At 41.4% G+C, this 21604-nt stretch overlaps 1 protein-coding gene across 1 annotated transcript; it reads left to right on the forward strand.

Annotated features, from left to right (window-relative positions):
- The first annotated feature begins 1752 nt into the window (after positions 1 to 1752).
- On the forward strand, positions 1753 to 20093 carry APMAP (adipocyte plasma membrane associated protein). The gene is made up of 9 exons (XM_083605409.1): positions 1753 to 2367; positions 6558 to 6674; positions 10008 to 10123; positions 11591 to 11683; positions 14574 to 14690; positions 15608 to 15782; positions 16455 to 16589; positions 17302 to 17494; positions 18637 to 20093. The coding sequence occupies exons 1-9, from the start codon at positions 2276 to 2278 to the stop codon at positions 18844 to 18846; spliced, it is 1248 nt and encodes a 415-aa protein (XP_083461535.1). The 5' UTR covers positions 1753 to 2275; the 3' UTR covers positions 18847 to 20093.
- The last annotated feature ends 1511 nt before the right edge of the window (positions 20094 to 21604 follow it).

The following is a 21604-nucleotide window of genomic DNA, read 5'->3' on the forward strand; positions in this document are numbered from 1 at the left end:
AAATTTGGAAAACTCAGCAGTGGCCAGAGGATTGGAGAAGATCAGTCTACATCCCAATCCCAAAGAAGGGCAGTGCCAAAGAATGCTCCAACTACCGCACAATTGCACTCATTTCACACGCTAGCAAGGTTATGCTTAAAATTCTAAAAGGCAGGCTTAAGCAGTATGTGGACCGAGAACTCCCAGAAGTGCAAGCTGGATTTCGAAGGGGCAGAGGAACCAGAGACCAAATTGCAAACATGCGCTGGATTATGGAGAAAGCTAGAGAGTTCCAGAAAGACATCTACTTCTGCTTCATTGACTATGCAAAAGCCTTTGACTGTGTCGACCACAGCAAACTATGGCAAGTTCTTAAAGAAATGGGAGTGCCTGATCACCTCATCTGTCTCCTGAGAAATCTCTATGTGGGACAAGAAGCTACAGTTAAAACTGGATATGGAACAACTGATTGGTTCAAAATTGGGAAAGGAGTACAGCAAGGCTGTATATTGTCTCCCTGCTTATTTAACTTATATGCAGAATTCATCATGTGAAAGGCTGGGCTGGATGAATCCCAAGCCTTGGGAGAAAGGCGATGGCAAACCTAGACAGCATCTTAAAAAGTAGACATCACCTTGCCAACAAAGGTCCGTATAGTTAAAGCCATGGTTTTCCCGGTAGTGATGTATGGAAGTGAGAGCTGGACCATAAAGAAGGCTGATCGCCAAAGAATTTATGCTGTTGAATTATGGTGCTGGAGGAGACTCTTGAGAGTCCCATGGACTGCAAGAAGATCAAACGCATCCATTCTTAAGGAAATTAGCCCCGAGTGCTCACTGAAAGGACAGATCGTGAAGCTGAGGCTCCAATACTTTGGCCACCTCATGAGAAGAGAAGACTCCCTGGAAAAGACCGTGATGTTGGGAAAGATGGAGGGCACAAGGAGAAGGGGACAACAGAGGACGAGATGGTTGGACAGTGTTCTCGAAGCTCCAAACATGAGTCTGACCAAACTGCGGGAGGCAGTGGAAGACAGGAGTGCCTGGCATGCTCTGGTCCATGGGGGTCACAAAGAGTCGGACACGACTAAACGACTAAACAACAAATGCATCCCCCTGCATCCCCCCAGAAAAAAGCACTGGTAATATATACCATTTACAATTGCAGCAGCGCTCAACTTAACAAAGCTGAGTTACATCTGTATTGATGCAGAACCTGTCTCTACTCAAAACTCTCGTAAGCTGAATTTATTTGATGAAATGTAATTCAGGCAGCGTCCTGGTAGCTTGAAATGTTTCCCTGACGATGTGTGAATATTTCTATTTCTGATGTTGCACAAGCACCCACTGATTCTTTGGGCTCAGATACCCAACTTACTCAGGTACAGTAAACTCCAGAGGTTATTCCCTCCCAAACCACCTGTTTATATTATATTATTATTATTATTATTATTATTATTATTATTATCATCATCATTATCATCATCATCATGATTGTTACATTTGTACACCACCCTTCATCCAAAGATCACAGGGCGTTTCATGACATAAAAATACAAAACAGAAAAACAAAATACATAATAAGAACAGAAACAAACCAATATGAACATTTAAACACATTGCAACTGCCCGTTCCTAATGCAATGACGTTCTACGTTCCATTTTCCTCGCGGGGAAAGATATACGCCTTTGACTCCGCCCCCTAAGCAACTGTGACACCGATTGGGCAGGCGTAGGGAGAGGGGCGTGGTGTGGGCGGGGACGGGCTTACCAACGTTCAGTCGCGTAGTGTGGGCGGGAGCTGGGTATCATGAAGCGTCAAGCGCGTATGTGTGTCAGAGAGAGAGAGAGAAAGTCGATCCACTGAAACGCCTCAGCCAGTCATTGCCCGAAGAGCGACGAGGCGCTGGCTTCGTGGAAGCTGAGGGCGGCCCATTCGGCTCTCTGGTCACGGGGGAAGTGGCTTCAGAGCTGGCTGCCGCCGATTGGTCTACCCTGGGCGGCGGCGTGAGGCTTCGGCGGGGCCGTTGGGTCGCCGTTGGGCGGGCATAGCCGAGTGGGCGGGGCTTCGGCGGGGCGGCCGTTACGAGGAGGCGTGGCTCTGGCAGCCGTTGGGCGGGTATGTTGGGGGAGGGGCCTGCGGGGCCCCAGCCTGGCGGCCGTTGGGCAAGCATGGAGGCGGGGGCGGAGCTCCGGGGCGGAGCGGCGCCTCCTCTTGGCGCTGCGTGGAGAGCTTGTTCTGCGGCGGCGGGCAAGCGCGCTTCTCCTCAGTCACGCCGAGGGGCGACGGGGGCAACATGAGTGAGGCGGAAGGCCTGAGGCAGCGGCGCCCTATCCGCCCTCAGGTCATCACCGAGGACAACACGGCTCAGGAGACCAAGGATGGCAGGTGCGTGAGGGGCGTCGGCCGGCTTCTCAGGGAGGTGACCTCGTGGGCGCCCGCTTGCCTGTCCCTGAGGGAAAGGGGTGCCTTCCTGCTGTTCCTCCGCGGGTCCGCCTGGGCGCGAGGGGGCCGGAAAGCGAGTCCCCGCCTCGGCCCTTGAGGGAGCAGCTGGGTTGGGTGGGCGGCGTGAGGCGGCATTCCCCCTCGGCCTCCTCCCCTGACCCCGGGTTTAAGGAGTGGGTCTTGCCTGGCCGAGGGTGCTTTGGGGCGGGAGGGGAGAGGCTGAGGTGCCTCCTTGCCTAGGGCAGGGTGGAAGGAGAGGAGGGCCGCGTAATTCTGCAACGAGATGCTCCTGGGCTCAAGCCTTTTTGGAAGGCCTCTCATCTGCTGGCATTTATTCGTATATAATAATAATTAATAATAATAATAAATTGATTCTTTTCTCTCTCTCAGTGCTGCCAAGGCATGTAACACAAACACGGTGTATTGTGTCTCTCGTATTGCATTGTATTTTGGCCCTGCTGTTTACATCGCTTTCTTCTGCCTCCCCACAGTAAATACACACGCGCGGGGCCCCTTCTGTGATCACAATATAGCTACCATAAAAACCAACATGTGGACTTTATTAGCTTTGTTCGTATGCTACACTCAAAAAAATTTTGGGCATTCATTTCTAACCTACCAAAATGTAGATCGAAAAGTGCTTGGGAAGGAGGGATCCAGCTCTCCCCCGCCCACCCATTATACAAGGCTGTAAAGTGTCAAACGTGCTCCGGGTTGTATAAACAAAAAGAACAATTCTGCAATAAAGGCAATGAAATGGCAGTAATTAAAAAAACCCAGAAGAGAGACCTAAGTCAAAACCTTTCTAAATCCCAAATGTGTGGTAACTAGTTATGGAAATTGGGGAGTGCTGCACATGGACATGAAATGTGAGATCCAGTGTGGCGCAGTGGTTAGTGTGTCAGACTGGGACATAGGAGATCAGGGTTGAATTGCTGCTCCCGCCACAACCATGAAGTTCACTGGGCCAGTCACTCACTCAGCCTAGCCTGCTTCACAGGGTTGTTGTGGAGTTTAAATGAGGAGGGGGAGAAGCATGTATGCTTACTTGAGCTCATTGAAGAAAAAAGTGGTATATAAATGCAATACAAATAATAACTCTTCTTTTATTAAACTCTCTGTATAAAATGCCCTGGTCAGAACTCTGGTGTTGAAAATTGGTTCCAGCATTGAAGCCTGTTAGGCTCATTTGCAAAGGAAGCATTATGTAGAGAGGACAAGGGTTAACTAGGGGAGAGTTCAGTCATCTTTGCAGCATGGCGAAATCTTCAAGCTCTGGAAGTATATGGAGTTATCTGGTGACAACATTGTTCAAATAGTAAATTCAGATAAGTGATAGTTTGGTGGATTTGTGTGAGCAGCTGAAATACGAGGGTATGACTCAAAAATGCTAATAGTCGTGGCAATCATGGCAATAGTATCCATGGCAAGCCCCTTCATAAGTACATTTCTGAGTATGTTTGCTTATTCTTACTGTGTTCTTAATGTGACTTACTGTGTGGTTTGGGGGATGGCTTAGTGAGTCTAAATGATGCACTAGCCACTGGAAAGAACAGCCTGGTTTGCACTTAACACTTCAATCATGGTTTATTAAACAATGGTTAATAAACTCTGGTTTCTTTACTGCCAACAAACTATCATGTGAAGCCTTGATTTTTGCTGACTTATGAGCCTTGGTTTCTTCTAACTTTGGTTTGACATTACAGTGGTACCTCTAGTTGCGGACATGATCTGTTCCGGGGTGCTGTTAGCACCCCAAAAAGTCTGCAACTAGAGACCTCTTCTGCGCATGTGTGTGGCACAATCAAGCACCCAGTTGCCGCTTTCGCAAGCTGAAAAGACGCAACATGAACCTAACGCAACACGAGCTATGACTGTACATGCAAACCCAGCGCTCTGTTCATATTTCTGTTTGCATTTGGACTGCAGAATACTGTAATTACATTTATGCTTCCTTGGAGGAGTATTTCCCTATTTCCCAATGGCTAACATATCTGATTCACCTTCCAGTAAACACATGTTTCCATTGTACACCTGTACCTGGAGGTAATCTATGGAAGAGAAAAAGGGATAATTATGTCACATCTCCTTGGGACATAATGTTGGGTAAACCTCTTGGGTAAACCTGCTTGAATTTGTTGTTCTTTTCAGTGATTGTATCTATCCTTGATCTGGTGTGTGTGAAAAACAGTTTATAATCTACATGTTACCTTCGCACCAAATCTGGGAAAGAGAAATTTGGGAGAGAAATTACTTAGGTAGGATACTTTCTACATTGCAGAAACATGTAACAAAAACAATAAACTTCCAGCGCTTCAGGGTCTGGTAGTAAGCTCTTGAGTCACACAGACCTATTGCAATCTTGCATGTTTGGGGTGGGGCAGAACTCTTTCGACAATAGTTCTCAGGTGTAACTAATACGATATTGCCAAATCCAGCTGTTCCAGAATTTCTATACTGGGAAGAAGGCTGCATGTTGGTGTCATCAAAACTGCACTTTGAGAAACTGAATTTTATTTTAATTATTTAACGGGGAATTCTTTTTGCCTGTCTACCAATAAGTAATTCCATTTATTTCAGTCGGGCCTGTTGGCTGGTGTTTGTTATCTGTCCTTTTGGCATATTTCCTATCGCTGAATTTCTTTACCAAATTCTGTGTTGCTGGTGGTCTTCAAATTAGACATGTTAAATGAAAAAGAAGTATATGAATAGGTTTTTGAGCAGCACAATTCATTTTTATCCATGTTCAGCATTTCTTCCCTTCTTTGATGAAATGTTGATGTTCAGACCTTGCCAGCTCCTAGGGCCTTTAAGCCTGTCTTATCCCTTCCCAGTTGTTTAAAAAAAGTCATTTATGTGCTGATCAGAGAAAAAAATGCTGCATAACATTCCTCTTAGAGTTTTTGTCCTTGATTTATGAATGACACCATGCTGTATTTGTTAATAACAAAGGCCTTCATGTATCCAAATGTACTCCAGTATCTATCTTTGTAGATAACCGAAGAGAAATGGTACAGAAAATGAGATTTCAAGTTTTCTTTGCTTCGTTTTCCTTTCACAAATCATGGTGATTAAAAAGCTTGCTAAGGGTTAGAAATGCAACCTTTACCCTGAGAAAGTAAAATCTTAAGCTGGTTTCATCCACAGAACTTCAGTTCTGTTTCTCCCACTTACTTACCCTTAATCTCTCTTGCGGCTATAAAAAGGTTTGGATTTAAACTGTCAGATTCATGCATTGTGGATACTACCTCAAACACATAATAATAATAATAATAATAATAATAATAATAATATTCAATAATTTTATTATTTATACCCCACCCATCTAGCTGGGTTGCTCCAACCACTCTGGGCAGCTTCTAACACATACTGGAAAGTACCAGTCACATTTAACATGCAGAGTTCTTAAATCCACTTACCTGTTCTCCATTGGCAAATCCCCTGTTCCCACATACCCTCCACAAATATTCTTTGCATAAGCTGCAAAGGTTCAAGTAAACACAAATCTCTGCAGTTAAGAGAGAAGTAGAAAGAGGAGATGATTTCCCTCCCTTTCTGCTGCCTGAGCTTTCTGCATCACAAGCTATATCCTTCCTTGGGACTATACTGTTAAGAATGCAGGTGGGATATTAATTATGAACTCTAAATGTTTAAATTCTTGCTTGTGGATAACTAACAGAATGGGAAGAAGGGTAGGCTAGAATCTTCTTAGACATGATTTCCATGTGCAGGGAGCTTTTCTACATGAGGAAGCATTTGGATGTGTAATCTTACATCTGCATTTTGCAATGGTACGTTCCTGAGATGTCCTTTTGTGATATTCTGAATGTATAGCTCAACTGTAACATCATTGGTAAATTGTAATGGGTTTGAAAAGGATATTTGGAGTTTTTTCTTCATTTGACTAGTGATTCCCCTTTCGTTAGTGGAATAACGTAATCATTGAGTTCATACAACATGCTTATGTGGAAAAACTAGGCATACATTGATGTATTGCTAGTTACACATTCATAAAATATTATAATCTTGGCCTGAAATCGCTGGTACAGATTTACACTAACACACTGGTGATCATTGTTTAAAATTGTGCAGAGCTTCAATTTAAGTTTCTACTCTTTGTATTTTTGTTACAGTACTTACAGCAACAAAGTATTCCGTGTGACTTTCATGACTTTGGCTGTATCGCTAATTATTCCCTTATTTGGAGCAATAATTCTTCTGGAGTGTCCAATAGACCCTCAGCCTATAAGGTGAGTTGCAAAGTATGTATGATATCAGAATGTAGCATGTAATTTAAGTGTTTAACTGAATACTTCATTAGGATTTTTTTTATCGCTGGTAAGTTTACTTTTTTTGCTTCAGAATGCAGCTATTATTAGGGTAAGACCTGATTAAACTGTGATGTTTAGTATACACAGGACTGTGCAGCCTGCTAAGATATACAGTATTCTGATATTGAAAGACGTATTGAAATCTGGATTGCTTTTGGTATCTCAACAAATTTCACATTTGCTGTCTCAGTTCAGTTCTTAGAAATGAATAACAGTTGCTGTATGTATTTTTTAAATAAATGCAATCAAATATAATAAGGAAGATGGAAAATTGATTTTTGAAGCGAAACGAACAGTGCATCCTTTAAGACTACAAGCAAATAAGAGGATCTTCAAGCACAATAGGACTACTTTGGCAAGTGTTCTCATCTGGCTAGAGTTGGTTATTCATTTGTTTAGCACTATGGGAATTGTGTCAACTCCCCTTGGTGTGTCTGCTCCGCACCTGTCTTGCGTACATGTTTGCAAAGGTGCCTACATGGACTTGATCCAACACAATAAGTATACCTTGTTCATGGGTTGTGCAGATTGCCCAGCTAAAATGAGCCTATGGTCCCTCTGCATCTAGGGTCTCTGCAAACATGAAGCCAAATGTGGGTTCAGCACATTTTTAGGAATATTTAGGAATATTGAGGGAAGGAAGAAGGATATTTGTATGGTACCCACGGAGAGAGCTTAATGATAAGAGTCCCAGTTCTCTTGTACCTCAAGCCAGGAGTTCACCAAGAAGTCTTTGAAGGAAATTGTACTTTGGAGGCTCTGAGAGCACCCAAAAGTTGACATCTCTCATTTGGGAAAGATTTCAGAACAAGGAGAACACTCCAGATTGATAAAATCCCATATTGTTGGAATGAGACTATTCAATTCTCATTTCAGTCTTGCCAGGTGTTAGTACTAAAGCTTTACTGCATTGGTTTTGAGAATGAACATATGTTTGGATGATATATATTTAAACCGTATTTGGAGTAGATCTACTGAAATCAGTGACAAGTTAGTCATGACTGACTAAATTCATTTTATTTCAGTGGATCTACTCTTGAGTACGGCTTGGTTGGATGCCACCGTTCATATTTTCACCACCAGGGAGAAGGCTTTTTCAGTAGTGGCACCTGGTTTATGGAACAGTTTAACCCTTTCTTAGGGGTGCCTCCACATGACTTAAGGGAACTCATACAAATGCTTGCATGTGAATTTGTACACACCCCTAAAACTCAGGATAACGCTTCCATGCATCTGAGGAAGTGTGCTGTTGCCCAGAAATCTTTTGCCATAATAAATTTGACTTACTTTATTATTATTTTTCATAAAATTTATTCAGCACTGTATTATTTTTAAAAATGAAGTGGTTTACAAAAGATAAAACAGAAAAATCAAGACAACCTTACTTTAAGACATACAAAAGTTAAAATACTAAAACAGATTAAAATTACCTCAACTTTCTAAGCATCTGGGTGGGATTTTCTAAAAAGGAATATTTTTAGCAGGTGCCAAAAAGTGTACGGTGCTCATCAGAATAGTCACGCATGAAAACTTGGGCCCAGGTGAACACCTGAGTCACAGCTTTACAGGAATGCAGCTTACATTCACGTGATAATGTGAGAGAGTTTCAGACAGTTAGGCATGGGAGACTAGACTTGTTCTTGTGACAGGTTATGCAGTGGTGGTATGTTGAACAAACCTTTGTAGAAAGAGGAAGCTGCCCGTTGGTCAAAAGCACCCAAACCTGCTGAGCGTTAAATGCTGCCACAAACACACAAAGAAAGGTATGTTGGAGAAGCAAGTGCAAACAAATGTTTGATTACACATTAGACTTTGAAAGCTCAGAGAAAAATTGGCAAAGGCTTTTTTTGGGGGGGTGAAACTAAGTCAAACATGGTTGTTGTAAGTTATGTATCATTATGACTCCCTGCTGCCTTTGGCACCCTGCCTCCTGGGTCCTTTTTTATTTTATATTTGAAACGGGGGGGGGGGATGGTGTGACAAGTTCTGTTTTATAGTATTTATGCAGTTTCTCCCTCCCGCTTAATGCTTCTGCTTTTTGCATTATACAGCGGTACCTCGGGTTAAGTACTTAATTCGTTCTGGAGGTCCGTTCTTAACCTAAAGCACCACTTTAGCTAATGGGGCCTCCTGCTGCTGCCGCGCCGCCGGAGCACGATTTCTGTTCCCATCCTGAAGCAAAGTTCTTAACGCGAGGTACTATTTCTGGGTTAGCAGAGTCTGTAACCTGAAGCGTATGTAACCTGAAGCGTCTGTAACCCGAGGTACCACTGTGTTTCAATTATGTTCTTTGCTTATATAATGTAGGCCATCCATATAACTTTCTTATGAGGAGCCATACATATATCAGAATAAATACTTTATCTTTTTGAGATGAAAAAAGTTTTTAAGCGCTAAGCAGATCTAGAACAGGGAAATGGCTACTATTTCATTTAGGTAAGATTTTTTCCTAAGCTGTTCTGTAGTGTTACTGAACACCTGGTGGTATGATCATTTCTCTGGATGACTACATCTTATTGGCCAAAGTAATCACGGTGTGTATTTTGAAGTGATCTGTAAGGTGTTCCATAAAAGCAAGTCTTCATTAAGAAGCATTTTAACTTGTATTAGAGAATTGTTTCAGAAAAGCTGTGGAAATATTGAGTTACAAATATGCAGTATTGAAATGCTTCAACGTTGGAAATGAGTACAATGTTGAAAAGTGCTTTAAAACTGAAATCATTGCCATTTGAACAATTGGTGTTTGTTCATTTGACACCAAACCAGAATAGGAAACTAGTATAAAAGATGTAAGAGTGGAATTTCCCCCAATAGGTGGTCCATTGTATGTCCTTGTGATAGTGTCCATCATGCTGATCTTGCAAATGCCCTGGGTTTTTCCCCCTATTTTGCATTAAAAGAGATCTGCAGGGCTCTCTGTGGCTTTTCCATCTCGAGTGTGTTGGCTTGATGCTGGCTTATTTTGCATGTTATGTTAAACTATAGTTTAAACTTTCTATTAAGATATTGTAACGTTTTGGATCTTATGTTGATGCATTTTATGTACACAGTATATACTTTGATCAGACTTCCGTATGCAGTATAAGCAGACTGTGTTTGAAACTCATGTCCAGCCTCACCTGCCTTTTAGTGCCCAAGGTAGAAAGGAAAACTAGGTTTATCTGTATCCAGAATCTTCCAAAATTGTTTGGCTGCCTGCCCTTTTCTTTCAGTCCACTGATGAAATTGCTTCTCCTTTCCCCCCTCTCCTAGCTTCAAAGAACCTCCTCTCCTCACTGGCGCATTAGAGCCAAACTTCAAGCTCCGACAAGCAGAAAGGCTATTTGAAAATCAGCTTGTTGGACCAGAATCTATTGCAAACATTGGCGGTAAGCACAATAACGTCTGCATGCTAAACTGTGAAGGATCTTAATGCTTGGATCTTGAGTCAAACATGAGACCTTCTGAGCCTAGCAAAAAATCACTTTTTCTCTTGCTCTGTTCTTTTCCCCAAATACTTTATAGTAGGCTTCCTCAAACTCGGTCCTCCAGATGTTTTGAGACTACGATTCCCATCATCCCTGACCACTGGTCTTGCTAGCTAGGGATCATGGGAGTTGTAGGCCAAAAACATCTGGAGGACCGAGTTTGAGGAAGCTTGCTTTATAGTAATAACTACTCCATAAGTCATGTTGGTAACTCTTGGTGTAACCATTGATCTTCTGTTATTGATCCAAACGACTGTGCAATTGATTTCTGAAATAATCAAATCTTCAATTATATAAAGCACACAGTGAAAGAGCATGTCATGTTAGAAGATTTGACACTCTCTAAGTTGTAACAGTGGTGTGGTTTCTGTAGCTGTTGTGTTGTGGGATACGTGAAAGAGCTAGGGAGAGCTGATCTTCTACATCCAGAGAGCTAGTGTACCTTGGGTCCCCACCTGGTGTTCTCAGGGTCTAATACTCAAGGTGCCTGGATGTCCCTGCTCTAGTAAGTGGCTAAGTGTCTCAGTGGTTGCTGAGGAGCAACAATGGAACAGGGCTATTGCCTTCATGTCCTGCTTATGGTCTTCCTAGCAGCATCTGGCTGCTCACTGGGAAACAAGATGCGGGCTAGAGGTCCTTTTTTTTCTGATCCAACATGGCCTCTGTAACTTTCCAGGAAGCAAATGGCAAGAATCACTATATATTCACAGGCAATGCCATTTATTCACAGTTGATAATCAAAATAATAAACAGCAAACGTATAAATTGCAGAAAATGTAACCAAACACACATACTACCAAAAACAGGACACTACCGAGAATGTCAAAATTTAGAAATAAGAAAATAACCATGAATGCACAAGGTTGTCCCAGTGTTACAGTTAAAGGCTGGTCAATCTCTGATTACTCTGACTAATGGGAAATGCATCAAAATAAAAAGCCATCTATTAGCTTGGATTATGGAAGATGAAAACAAGCAATGCTTTCCCTTTCTACTGGAACCTTAATTGGTGAATAGGAGGCACCAGAGCTACAAAAATCCACTGATGGCAAGAAATCCAAGAGATACCAACATTAAAGAAAGTAAAAATTGAACAAGTATTGTATCTCAATATAAAGGATCTAAGTTATCCCTACAAAAGGTTATGTATTTGGAGTCCTGTTGTTTATGAGTCAGGTGCTGACTGGAGTGTGTTCATATGGCTTTGAGCCACAGATGACTGCTACTGTGGACATGATTTGAGGCTGACTTTAGTTTTAATATTTAAAGGTCATGAGCTTTTTTTATGAAGGAATAATGTACAATTCATACAGTACTTCCAGTTTCCAGAATTCATAAAAAGCTTATCTTACAATTTGTCTCTCTTAGATGTGTTGTTCACTGGTACAGCGGATGGAAAAATTCTAAAGATTGAAAATGGCGAAATACACACATTAGCCCGACTTGGACATGGCCCCTGTGGTAAGTTAGAGGAACCACGTCTTTTATTGCTGCTATTGCATTTTGGTCTGAATTGTATAGTGATTGTGCTGTCAACATTCTAAGCTTTGCTAAGTCATTTGCTCGAATATTATCTAACTCATTTTAAGGTGCACTAAGGATTTTTCTTTTCCTAAATGGAAAAATAGCTATATTTCATAATGTTCTTCACAGTGCATTTTAGGCAGGTTATTTTTGTTATATAGTTTCATAGGCCTTATTATACAGGCTTGGTCTGAGAACTGTGCCAATAATTGACTTGAAAGTGTGAAGGCAGGAATGCCCCTGTGGAATAAAAACATATTGCTAACACTTTGGAGTAACGGTCAGTAATTCAGCGCTTGCTAACATTTGTTATTTTTTTATCTGTGCAACTGTATCAACACTTCCTGATGGTTCTCTTTTTGTGCTTCTTTTAACCTTCATGCCAATGATTCTAGCTAACTGCTCAACTGTAGCCCTGATTGCCAGATAATGGCTTTGGTTGAAAATACCCTAGCTGAGTTTGACATGGGACAGCAACAGAGAGGATGTTCGGAGCAGGAAACTGACCATGCAGTGGTTAAGCGGAGCAGATTTGTAAAGGTCCATGTGTCACAAGGTTCTGCAAATGAAAGGGAGAATGCAGCAAGGTCTTGGGAAATCAATGCTTTCCAGATTCATGGCTACCAATGAAAGAATATACAGATTCCCTTATTGCAAGCTACCAAACTGCCACAGCTATATTCGGGCAACCTTCAAAAGAAATTATTTATTTCCAAACCAACCTTCATCCAATTAGTACAATGCTGTATAAAAAAATTAAACTACTAAAAGGAAAAAATACATTAAAATCCCTGCCATGTCACTGCCAAATGCACAGCACCCATTGCTTGTACCACCAGCCAGTCTCCTGCCTGTCTCATTGGACAGGTTGGGACCTTCTGGGAAAGGCCATCAAGTAGTCCTAAGCTGTTCAGGAGTTTATAAATGGGCCCAGTAGCTTATGGGAAGCCTGGACTGGTGGTGTTTGGCTACACTTGGGGATATCAGGCAGAAGATATAGAAGCATGATTAGTCGCACCAACAGGGTAAAGAACAGCTTCTATCCATGGGCTGTTAGGCTGCTGAATGAAAAGATAACAACAGGGCAACTGACTTTCGGGTTTGGTGGGTGTGCGTCAGTAAACGAGGGGAATTAAGACTAAGAGAGCTGAGTGGGGGGTGCTCTTGTAATCTCACTGTATACAAGTTGTACAAGTGACAATAAAGTATTTCAATTTTTATTTCAATCATATAGCATCCAGGCACTGTCAGTATCTCAATATAATATGGATAACATGCCTCTCATACTGCACAGCATGCCATCTTGACTTTAGCTTAGCTTAATACTATAGAAAAATAGAGGAACTACATCTAAAATTGCACATGAAAAATGGGGAACTACAACATCTGAAATTGCACGTGGAGAATGAGAAGCCTCATTGCAGCATCCAGATTTGCACCATTACTTGTAGGATCACATTTCCTTAACATCTATCCTTCGATTTTTTCTTTTAAAAAAATTCTGTGTAGCTTTTCTTTTTCTCTAATGCTTCCATCCATTTATTTTGTTATAGAACACAGTCCAATAACTTATACTCAGATTATCCCCTTCAAACACACAGGTGCTCAAGAGAATATAGGATAGCAGTGGTCCAACTTTTTGGAGTGATTGGCTTTAGCTTGTTAAAGTTGAGAGAGGCAACTCTGCATTGTTCTGACTGGAAGTGTTTTCCTACATAGAACAGTGGAAGAGAAATGTATTTTGGAAAAAGGAAATGACTTCACTTACCACAGGCTATGTTTTTCACAAGTTGTGCCATGTGAAGTCAGTAAGGGGCAAGAAAGAGACTGACTGTTGTTCAGTACTGCTTGTTGGTAACTTGCAGAATGAATATCTAGCTTTGCTTGTGTTGGTTTCCTTTTTTGGAACAGCCAGTAGAGGGCACTGTGAACGTAAAAGTTTTAAACATTTGCTGCTTTGGCTACATCTTCATTCTGTATGCAAAAAGAATAACTTGTCCTAAAAGTGGCAACAAAAACAAATGCAATAAAAATCCACTACTAGAAGAGATTATACATCACATTTATTATAAGGCAACTATTTTTGCTCTATAAGACTCACTTTTTTCCTCCTAAAAAGTAAGGGGAAATGTGTGTGCGTCTTATGGAGCGAATGCAGGCTGCGCAGCTATCCCAGAAGCCAGAACAGCAAGAGGGATTGCTGTGCAGCGATCCCTCTTGTTGGTAGTTGTCATGAAATCTTATGGCACAATAAATACGTTAGGGTGACATTGAAGTGTCAGCCTACTTGTGCAAGAGGGAATTTCCCTGTTTGCTGGGGGGGGGGGCAGAAGTGGGAGGAAAGGAAGGGGAAGTTGGATCTTGTACAAAGGGTTGCATGCAGCATAGCACTAAACAAATAGTTCCATCAGTGCAAGGATTTATCCTTGCGTAAGTAAACATTCTCTTCCTCTTGTGTGCTCCTAAATCTGTTCTGGGAGTTCCCCCACCCTCTGGAGCAGATTTAGGGATAGCACAGGGCGCGCACAGGAGGAGGGGAGGGGCGAAAGTCTTGTTGTGTTCATGCTAATCCTTGCACTAGCACAATTTAATGTTGCCCAGAAAAATCTCAATAGTCTGCAAGGTGCATTGTTGTTTCCTGCAACAGACCACTAAAGATACCATTTTGGAATTTTGTCAGCATAAAATGGTGTTGATATCAGTAATGTTTTGCTGAATATTTGTTTTTGGATTAAATTCTGAAGTAATGGCATTTTTTCCTGAAGCAGTATAGAAATCTTTGTATAAAAACTGCTGCTGTTAACTTGCTGGAAATGTGTCTTAAAAGGAACCAGAGAAGATGAAACCACATGTGGGAGACCTCTTGGAATCAGAGTTGGACCAGAGAACACCCTTTTTGTGGCAGATGCATACTATGGACTCTTTGAAATCAATCCTGTCTCAGGTAAACTTGCACTCATGTTTTTCCTGTTCATGTTTGCTTTGGCCTGGCATTTCTTTTGTCTTCCTTGTGAAGTCACCATGCTCTCCTATTCTTCAGATGCTTTCATTTCCCTGCTTTCTTCTTAAATCTCATTCCCATGCCTCCTACTCCTTTTTGGCAACTCTTTGCACCCCCCCTTTCCCCTTCACTTCCTTTTCCAACTCCTCTTTGCATACAGATCACCCCCATTTTCACGTCTCCTTCCTATTCTACAGCCGTTTGCCCACACACCATGATGATATATGTCACTGTTTTAAGATGAGCAATCCTGTCATCTTGTTCCGTTAGTGAAGATTATCTGCTGATGAATGTTGTACATACATGAATGTTTGCTTGCTAATAAAATACATGTTCTAAATTACTATGTTGAATCTGGGAAATCATGCTGAAAACAACCCCTAATACTGGGAAGGAAACAAGTTGTGTGAAAGGACTATGTAATATTCCATGGCTCTGCATCCTTTTCCTCTCATACACAAGAGGAAAATGACAGTTTTAAACAATGGCAGAGGTTTAAGCAGAGCAAGCAGAGAGAAGGAAACACTCAGGAAAAGGTGGCTGTTTAAAGCAAAGTTTCAGTACAGCAAGAAGGGAGTTGGGAAAGTCTCAGCCCGATGGATCTGTCTACTTTAAATAACATAAGACAAAAGCACACCTTGAAATGCAAGCTGTTCATTTTAAGAACAAAAAACATTTCTTATGTGCAAACACAGATTTCTCTTCCTTAGCCAAAGTAAATGAAAATATTTGTAAATTATTTTCTATCTGCCATTTTGATGCATAAGGAAAGCTCTTATCATTGGAAAGTTATTAACTACTCTAAACGTAAAGCATGTAGGAAAGCAAGGCGTTAACCAAGTCCTCCTTTCTGTGATCAGGTGAAGTGAAACCACTTGTGTCCTCCAAGATTCCCATTGAAGGAAAAAACATGTCCTTTGTGAATGATCTTACACTGACGCGAGACGGAAGGAAAATCTACTTTACTGACTCCAGTAGTAAATGGCACAGAAAAGACTATTCCTTATTAATCATGGAGGCTTCCGATGATGGACGGTAAGTCCCAACTGGGGAAAATCCTTGCAGTGTTTTGATGCCTGTTGCGAAAGCAGAATTTTGACAGAGCAGTACGACTGGGTGGCTTAGTGAGTTTCTGGTCTGTAGCATGGCTGGGACTGCCTGGTGTGGAATTTTCTCTTACCCAATGTGCTAATTCTTAATTAAAGGTAATAGTAATAGCTTAACTGAATGAGCAGCCCCACCCTTGAGCTGGAGTTTAGGTTCATTGTGCTCCTACTAATGCATACCTGTAAGCCAGTGCTGTGGTTAGTGTCTTTCAAGCACGGCCCAGACAGGAGTGGTGAGACTTTTGAGGATCCTGCACCAGCAGGCTGCTTGTTTGTGTTAAACCATAGTTCAAAATAAACTATGCTTAGAGTTGCGTGGAAACCAAGCCAATAAAAATACGGCGTTACAAGCAAATGTGTGAATGAAGCTACTAAGAAACATGTAGGTTCACAGAAAAATGAGCCTGTGAGTATTGAAATCTCTAGGAAACTGGACTATAATACTGCTCTGCTTGTGACCCCTTCTGACGTGGGTCTCCTTCACATATGTGCTCCTTGTATTGGTTCTGTTATCGTCTACATGGTTATGTATCAGTTTGCAAGTATCTTTATGACAAATGAATTTAAAAATTAATGACTGTGTTAATGGTTTTGCCCTCAGCTTGCTTGAATATGACACTGTCACAAAGGAAGTGAAAGTCTTAATGGGAGGTCTCCGATTTCCAAATGGAGTCCAGCTCTCACCTGCTGAAGACTTTGTGTTGGTGGCCGAAACAACTATGGCAAGAATACGAAGGTATGTGAGATGCCTCCCAAGGTGGCTATACATTAAAGTTTGCACCAACAGCATTAGCCAAGTGTTTTAAGCCCAGCTATCTTTTTAGGGATGCGGGTGGTGCTGTGGTCTAAACCACAGAGCCTAGGACTTGCCAATCAGAAGGTCGGCGGTTCGAATCCCCGCAATGGGGTGAGCTCCTGTTGCTCAGTCCCTGCTCCTGCCAACCTAGCAGTTCAAAAGCACATCAAAGTGCAAGTAGATAAATAGGTACCGCTCCGGCGAGAAGGTAAACGGCGTTTCCGTGTGCTGCTCTGGCTCTGGTTCGCCAGAAGCGGCTTAGTCATGCTGGCCACATGACCCGGAAGCTGCACGCCGGCTCCCTCGGCCAATAAAGCGAGATGAGCACCACAACCCCAGAGTCGGCCACAACTGGACCTAATGGTCAGGGGTCCCTTTACCTTTACCTATCTTTTTAGGAATATATTCGATGCAAAGTTTGTTGATCATCCTTGTTGAAGAGGCTTTTCTAAATACTGTGCTCTGCAAGCGAACTGACTGCTTTTACTATGCAAACTGCAGACTCACTTGCTCTGACGAATTTTGCCCACTTGTGATGTAGTAGGTCTTTTATTGGCTCTTCCTCCTCCTGGGAAGCACTTGTTGGTTTCTGTGGTTCCTCCTTGACATGTGCTATTATCTTGTAATATATTAATGCACTTTAATTTTGCAGATACTACGTATCTGGCCTAATGAAAGGTGGAGAAGACATGTTTATTGAAAATATGCCCGGCTTTCCAGATAACATACGTCCAAGCAGCTCTGGAGGTTATTGGGTGGCTATGTCAGCTATTCGGTCCAATCCTGGATTTTCCATGTTGGATTTCTTATCTGAAAAACCATGGATTAAAAGAATAATATTTAAGGTAAAACAAATTCTGTTTTGATGATAAATTGCATAATCTACCTTGAGAGCCAGTTGGTTCATTTAAAAAAAAGACATGATTTAAAAGCAGTATATTAATATTAAAGTGATTTGAAATAGCCGATTTATGGACAGATCATATTGCCCTCACAATGATAGAGCCAGAATACCAGGCAATATCAATCAAATGTTTAAATTGTGTGACTCTTTGTTGTGCTGTCTCAAAGATGGTGGCAGCAAAAGGGAGTTCTGGGGGACAGATTCTTTCCCCCCTTGAGAGTCTTTTTCCTAGTCAAGCATTTGTTCCTGCTTTAGGCAGATGGTATTAAAACCACTCCAACCCCTAGAACTTTGAGAGGCAATGACTGTGGTAGGCACCTGTGAAGTCCTCCCTCCCTTTTGGTAGTGCTGGCAAATGGAAGTTACGAGGGCTGATGTTCTTCATTCCTCTTAGCAGTCCAACAAGTGTCCCAGCTGCCAGCACTGGTGCGAAGATTGAAGTGCATCAATATTTATATCCCACAGCTTCAACATAAATTTACGTTCCCTGGGTGGTTCACAAGTTTCTGAAACATAAAAGTAGTTTTTATTTTTACGTAGCAGAACAAAGCATAAAACGGATGCAACAAATTAAAAAGCACTAAAACTGCAACATTCACTCAGATAGACAGTAAATTAAAAATGCTTTAAGATTAAAATGCTTACATTAGCAGTTCTTAAAAAAACAAAAAACCACCCATCATGAGGAGCTTAATTTGGGCAAAGTTTAGGCAAGCTTTAACACTCCCCATTGATTTAGTGCACCCTTACCCAACCTAGTGCCCTCCAAAAGCCTTGGACTACGGCTCCCGTCAGCCCCAGCCAGCGTGGTCAATGGTCAAGAATGGCGGAGAAGTCATCTAAAACATCTGGGTCGTGGGCACCAGGTTGGGGAAGGCTGATTTAGTCAAGATACTTGAGCATATGCTTAACTCTGCCCCAAAATAAATTGTGCTTCAAAGAGCTTTTGGATGGTTGATACTCTTTGAACGTTCTGGGGTTTTAAATCTGAATTGGTTAACATATTTTAACTGACTGTTCAGTGTACTCATAATGCTTATGACAGAGGTGGTTATCCCTAAAATGAATACTTTCTTCCCCCAGCTGCTCAGTCAAGAAATGGTGATAAAATTTGTGCCCAAGTACAGCCTCCTTCTAGAACTAAGTGATACCGGATCCTACAGAAGAAGCTTCCATGATCCGAATGGAATGGTGGCAACGTACATAAGTGAAGCACATGAACATGATGGACATCTCTATTTGGGCTCCTTCCGGTCTCCCTTTATTTGCAGACTGAACCTTGAGGACGTCTAATTCTCTCAGCCAAAAGCACTGCCGCTGTTGTCTTGAGTTCCTCTAGAAGGGCAAATGGCCCAGGAAGAAGAATGAAATTGCAGTCAGTCATGAGCACTGTAGGCCCTAAGTAATTTGCAGGGAATAAAGTTTGAGCGTTTCTTACATTAAGCATGCCATGCGATAAAACCGGTGAACCCAATCCACTATTGTTTTGTGCAACTCCCATTTGAATTGGTGGGCCTTGTGTAGAAGTTCTTGGTGAGTTGTATACAATCTTTGGTATCTTTACGTACTTACACATAAACACAAAATTACCTCATGAAAACAAAAGTTGCTACATCTAATAATGCTCTTTAGAAGCTGCTTCCACTAGTGAAAGATGTACATAATTCTGTCTGCACTTCAAATAACATACTGGAATTACATCCTTGGGCTTTACTTGCTAGTCCAAAATGATGTCTTGCATGCATTTGCTTCCAACTTGGATTTGTCTTATAAGCATGTTTTTCTAAGCATGCATATTATAAAAACTATCATTTATAGATGTATTAATAAGCAAATAAATTACAGGTATAATTCTATTTTCTGTCCGCTGTTTTCTGCATGGGTAATTTTAAAGACATGAGATCACTCCTGTGTGGCTCTCTAAACTTGAAAATGTATCCTCCGAATGGTAAATAGATACAACTGACTTAGAAGAAGCTTGTTCCAGAGTCTTATTTTGTCTCTGCACAGATTATTTGATCACTAACACAAACTTTTCAGTCATAGGAATGCTTTCATGTCATTAGATTGCAATGTAGGAAAAAGCCTTTAAACCCTGTACCTGACTGGTGTACAAGCTATCCGTTGAGGCCTTTATTTCTCTTATGGATTTGACTGAAAACTGCACTCATATAGTAATAAACATAAGGTTGACTCAAATGTATAAATTGTATGATTGAAATAATTTTTTGAAGCACACAAGGAACTGATATTTTGTTACTTAAAGCATATTTTATTTTATTTTATCTTACGTTTTTGACTCATAAAGTTAAGTGCTTTTATTATTATTTGGGTAGTTCAGGGGTGTTTTTTTAAGATGTCAAGATTTTGTCAGAAGAATTTAATATGCGTAAGGTTTTTAAGAGTAAAACCAACCAATGCTTTGCTGGCTTACTGAGTTACATCTGGGCAGCATTTCAAATAACGCAAACAAATGTTAAAAATCTTTATTATAATTTGTCAATGGAAACAACAGATTAAATGATTAAATCATCCAATAATTGTAGTACAGTATCTTAATTATGTATATCTTGTCTTTCCTTTTTAAAAAAGTGATTGTGAAATTTACTGGATAATTATGAACATAAAGCTAAACATAATAAACTAGCGAGATAAGAACAAAACTAAAAAGTGGCAGTAGCAAATAAACATTCAGCTAAAACCCAAAACTTCAAGACAACAAAAGCTTAACAAGGGCATCAAATTATACCTTGTCAAATAAAACAATTTTTGTCCCATACTGAAAACTCGTGAATGGAGGCACCAGGCATAAGCATCTAGGAAACGCCACCACAGAAAAGGTTCAGTCCCCCAGTTATATTACCCACCTCTGTACACCAGGAAGAGGAAACTGGAGAACAGCTTTGCCAGATTTTCTCAAGACATTTGCAGGTGGTCCTTGAGAGACCCTTATCCTAAGCCAAGCTGTGCAGGTCTTTACAAGTTAAAGCCACTGATTGGTTTGGTCTTACTGATATTTTTCCTCCCATGTTAGGGCACTAGCATGCAATGTGTTGCAAACAGATTGCCACTTTGGAAACACATGGATTGGAATTCTGCAGCTAGTAAATCTGTAAAGGTAAAGGGACCCCTGACCATTAGGTCCAGTCGTGACCGACTCTGGGGTTGCGGCGCTCATCTCGCTTTATTGGCCGAGGGAGCCGGCGTTCAGCTTCCGGGTCATGTGGCCAGCATGACTAAGCCGCTTCTGGCGAACCAGAGCAGCGCACGGAAACGCCGTTTACCTTCCCACCAGAGCAGTACCTATTTATCTACTTGCACTTTGACGTGCTTTCAAACTGCTAGGTTGGCAGGAGCAGGGACCGAGCAACGGGAGCTCACCCCGTCGCGGGGATTCGAACCGCCGACCTGATCGGCAAGTCCTAGGCTCTGTGGTTTAACCCACAGCGCCACCCGCGTCCCTGTACAGGGCACTAAATTTGTAGGCACGTGGTGGGTAGAAATACAAATCCTGCATGAGAAAGAAATAATTTGGCTTCTACAAGGGGGAAGTCTTGCCTTGGAACTTCCTGGGATTTTGTGAGTATAAAAAAAACACACCCATCAGGGAAATAATTTGGCATTTTTTTAAAAGTTCAAAAATAATAAACCCTGGGTGGGATCCATATGGAGTTAAGTTGCTTATATGTCCCATTGAAATCAGTGGGAACTAATTTAGTGATTAATTTGTCATTGATTCTAATGGGATCTAAGGTCCAATTAACATAATCTGGATCCAGCCCATTATTACCTTCAAATTTTATTAAAGAAAATGGATTACCATAAACTACACTTGGTATTCCAGTATTTTCTTTAAAATTATCATTCCTGCTCAACTCTGCTGCTGCCTACCTTTACCCAAAAGACACCTATTTTAGTTTATTGATAATTGCTGAATTCTATAACTTAACAAGCCTGTCTCTAAGCTGGGGTATTCCATATATCTTTTATTTAGCATATAAAGGTTTTGCTGTTGTGATCATATTAAAAAAATACCTCTTTATGCAAGTTC

This window comes from Podarcis filfolensis (genome assembly GCF_964270895.1).
Source record: "Podarcis filfolensis genome assembly, chromosome: 3".
NCBI classification, from domain to species: Eukaryota; Metazoa; Chordata; class Lepidosauria; order Squamata; family Lacertidae; genus Podarcis; species Podarcis filfolensis.

Coding starts and splice junctions, on each gene's coding strand:
- APMAP (XM_083605409.1), top strand. CDS start 2,276: ATGAGTGAGGCGGAAGGCCTGAGGCAGCGGCGCCCTATCCGCCCTCAG. Junction 6,675..10,007: donor ATAGACCCTCAGCCTATAAG/GTGAGTTGCAAA, acceptor CCCCTCTCCTAG/CTTCAAAGAACCTCCTCTCC. Junction 17,495..18,636: donor TTAAAAGAATAATATTTAAG/GTAAAACAAATT, acceptor TTCTTCCCCCAG/CTGCTCAGTCAAGAAATGGT.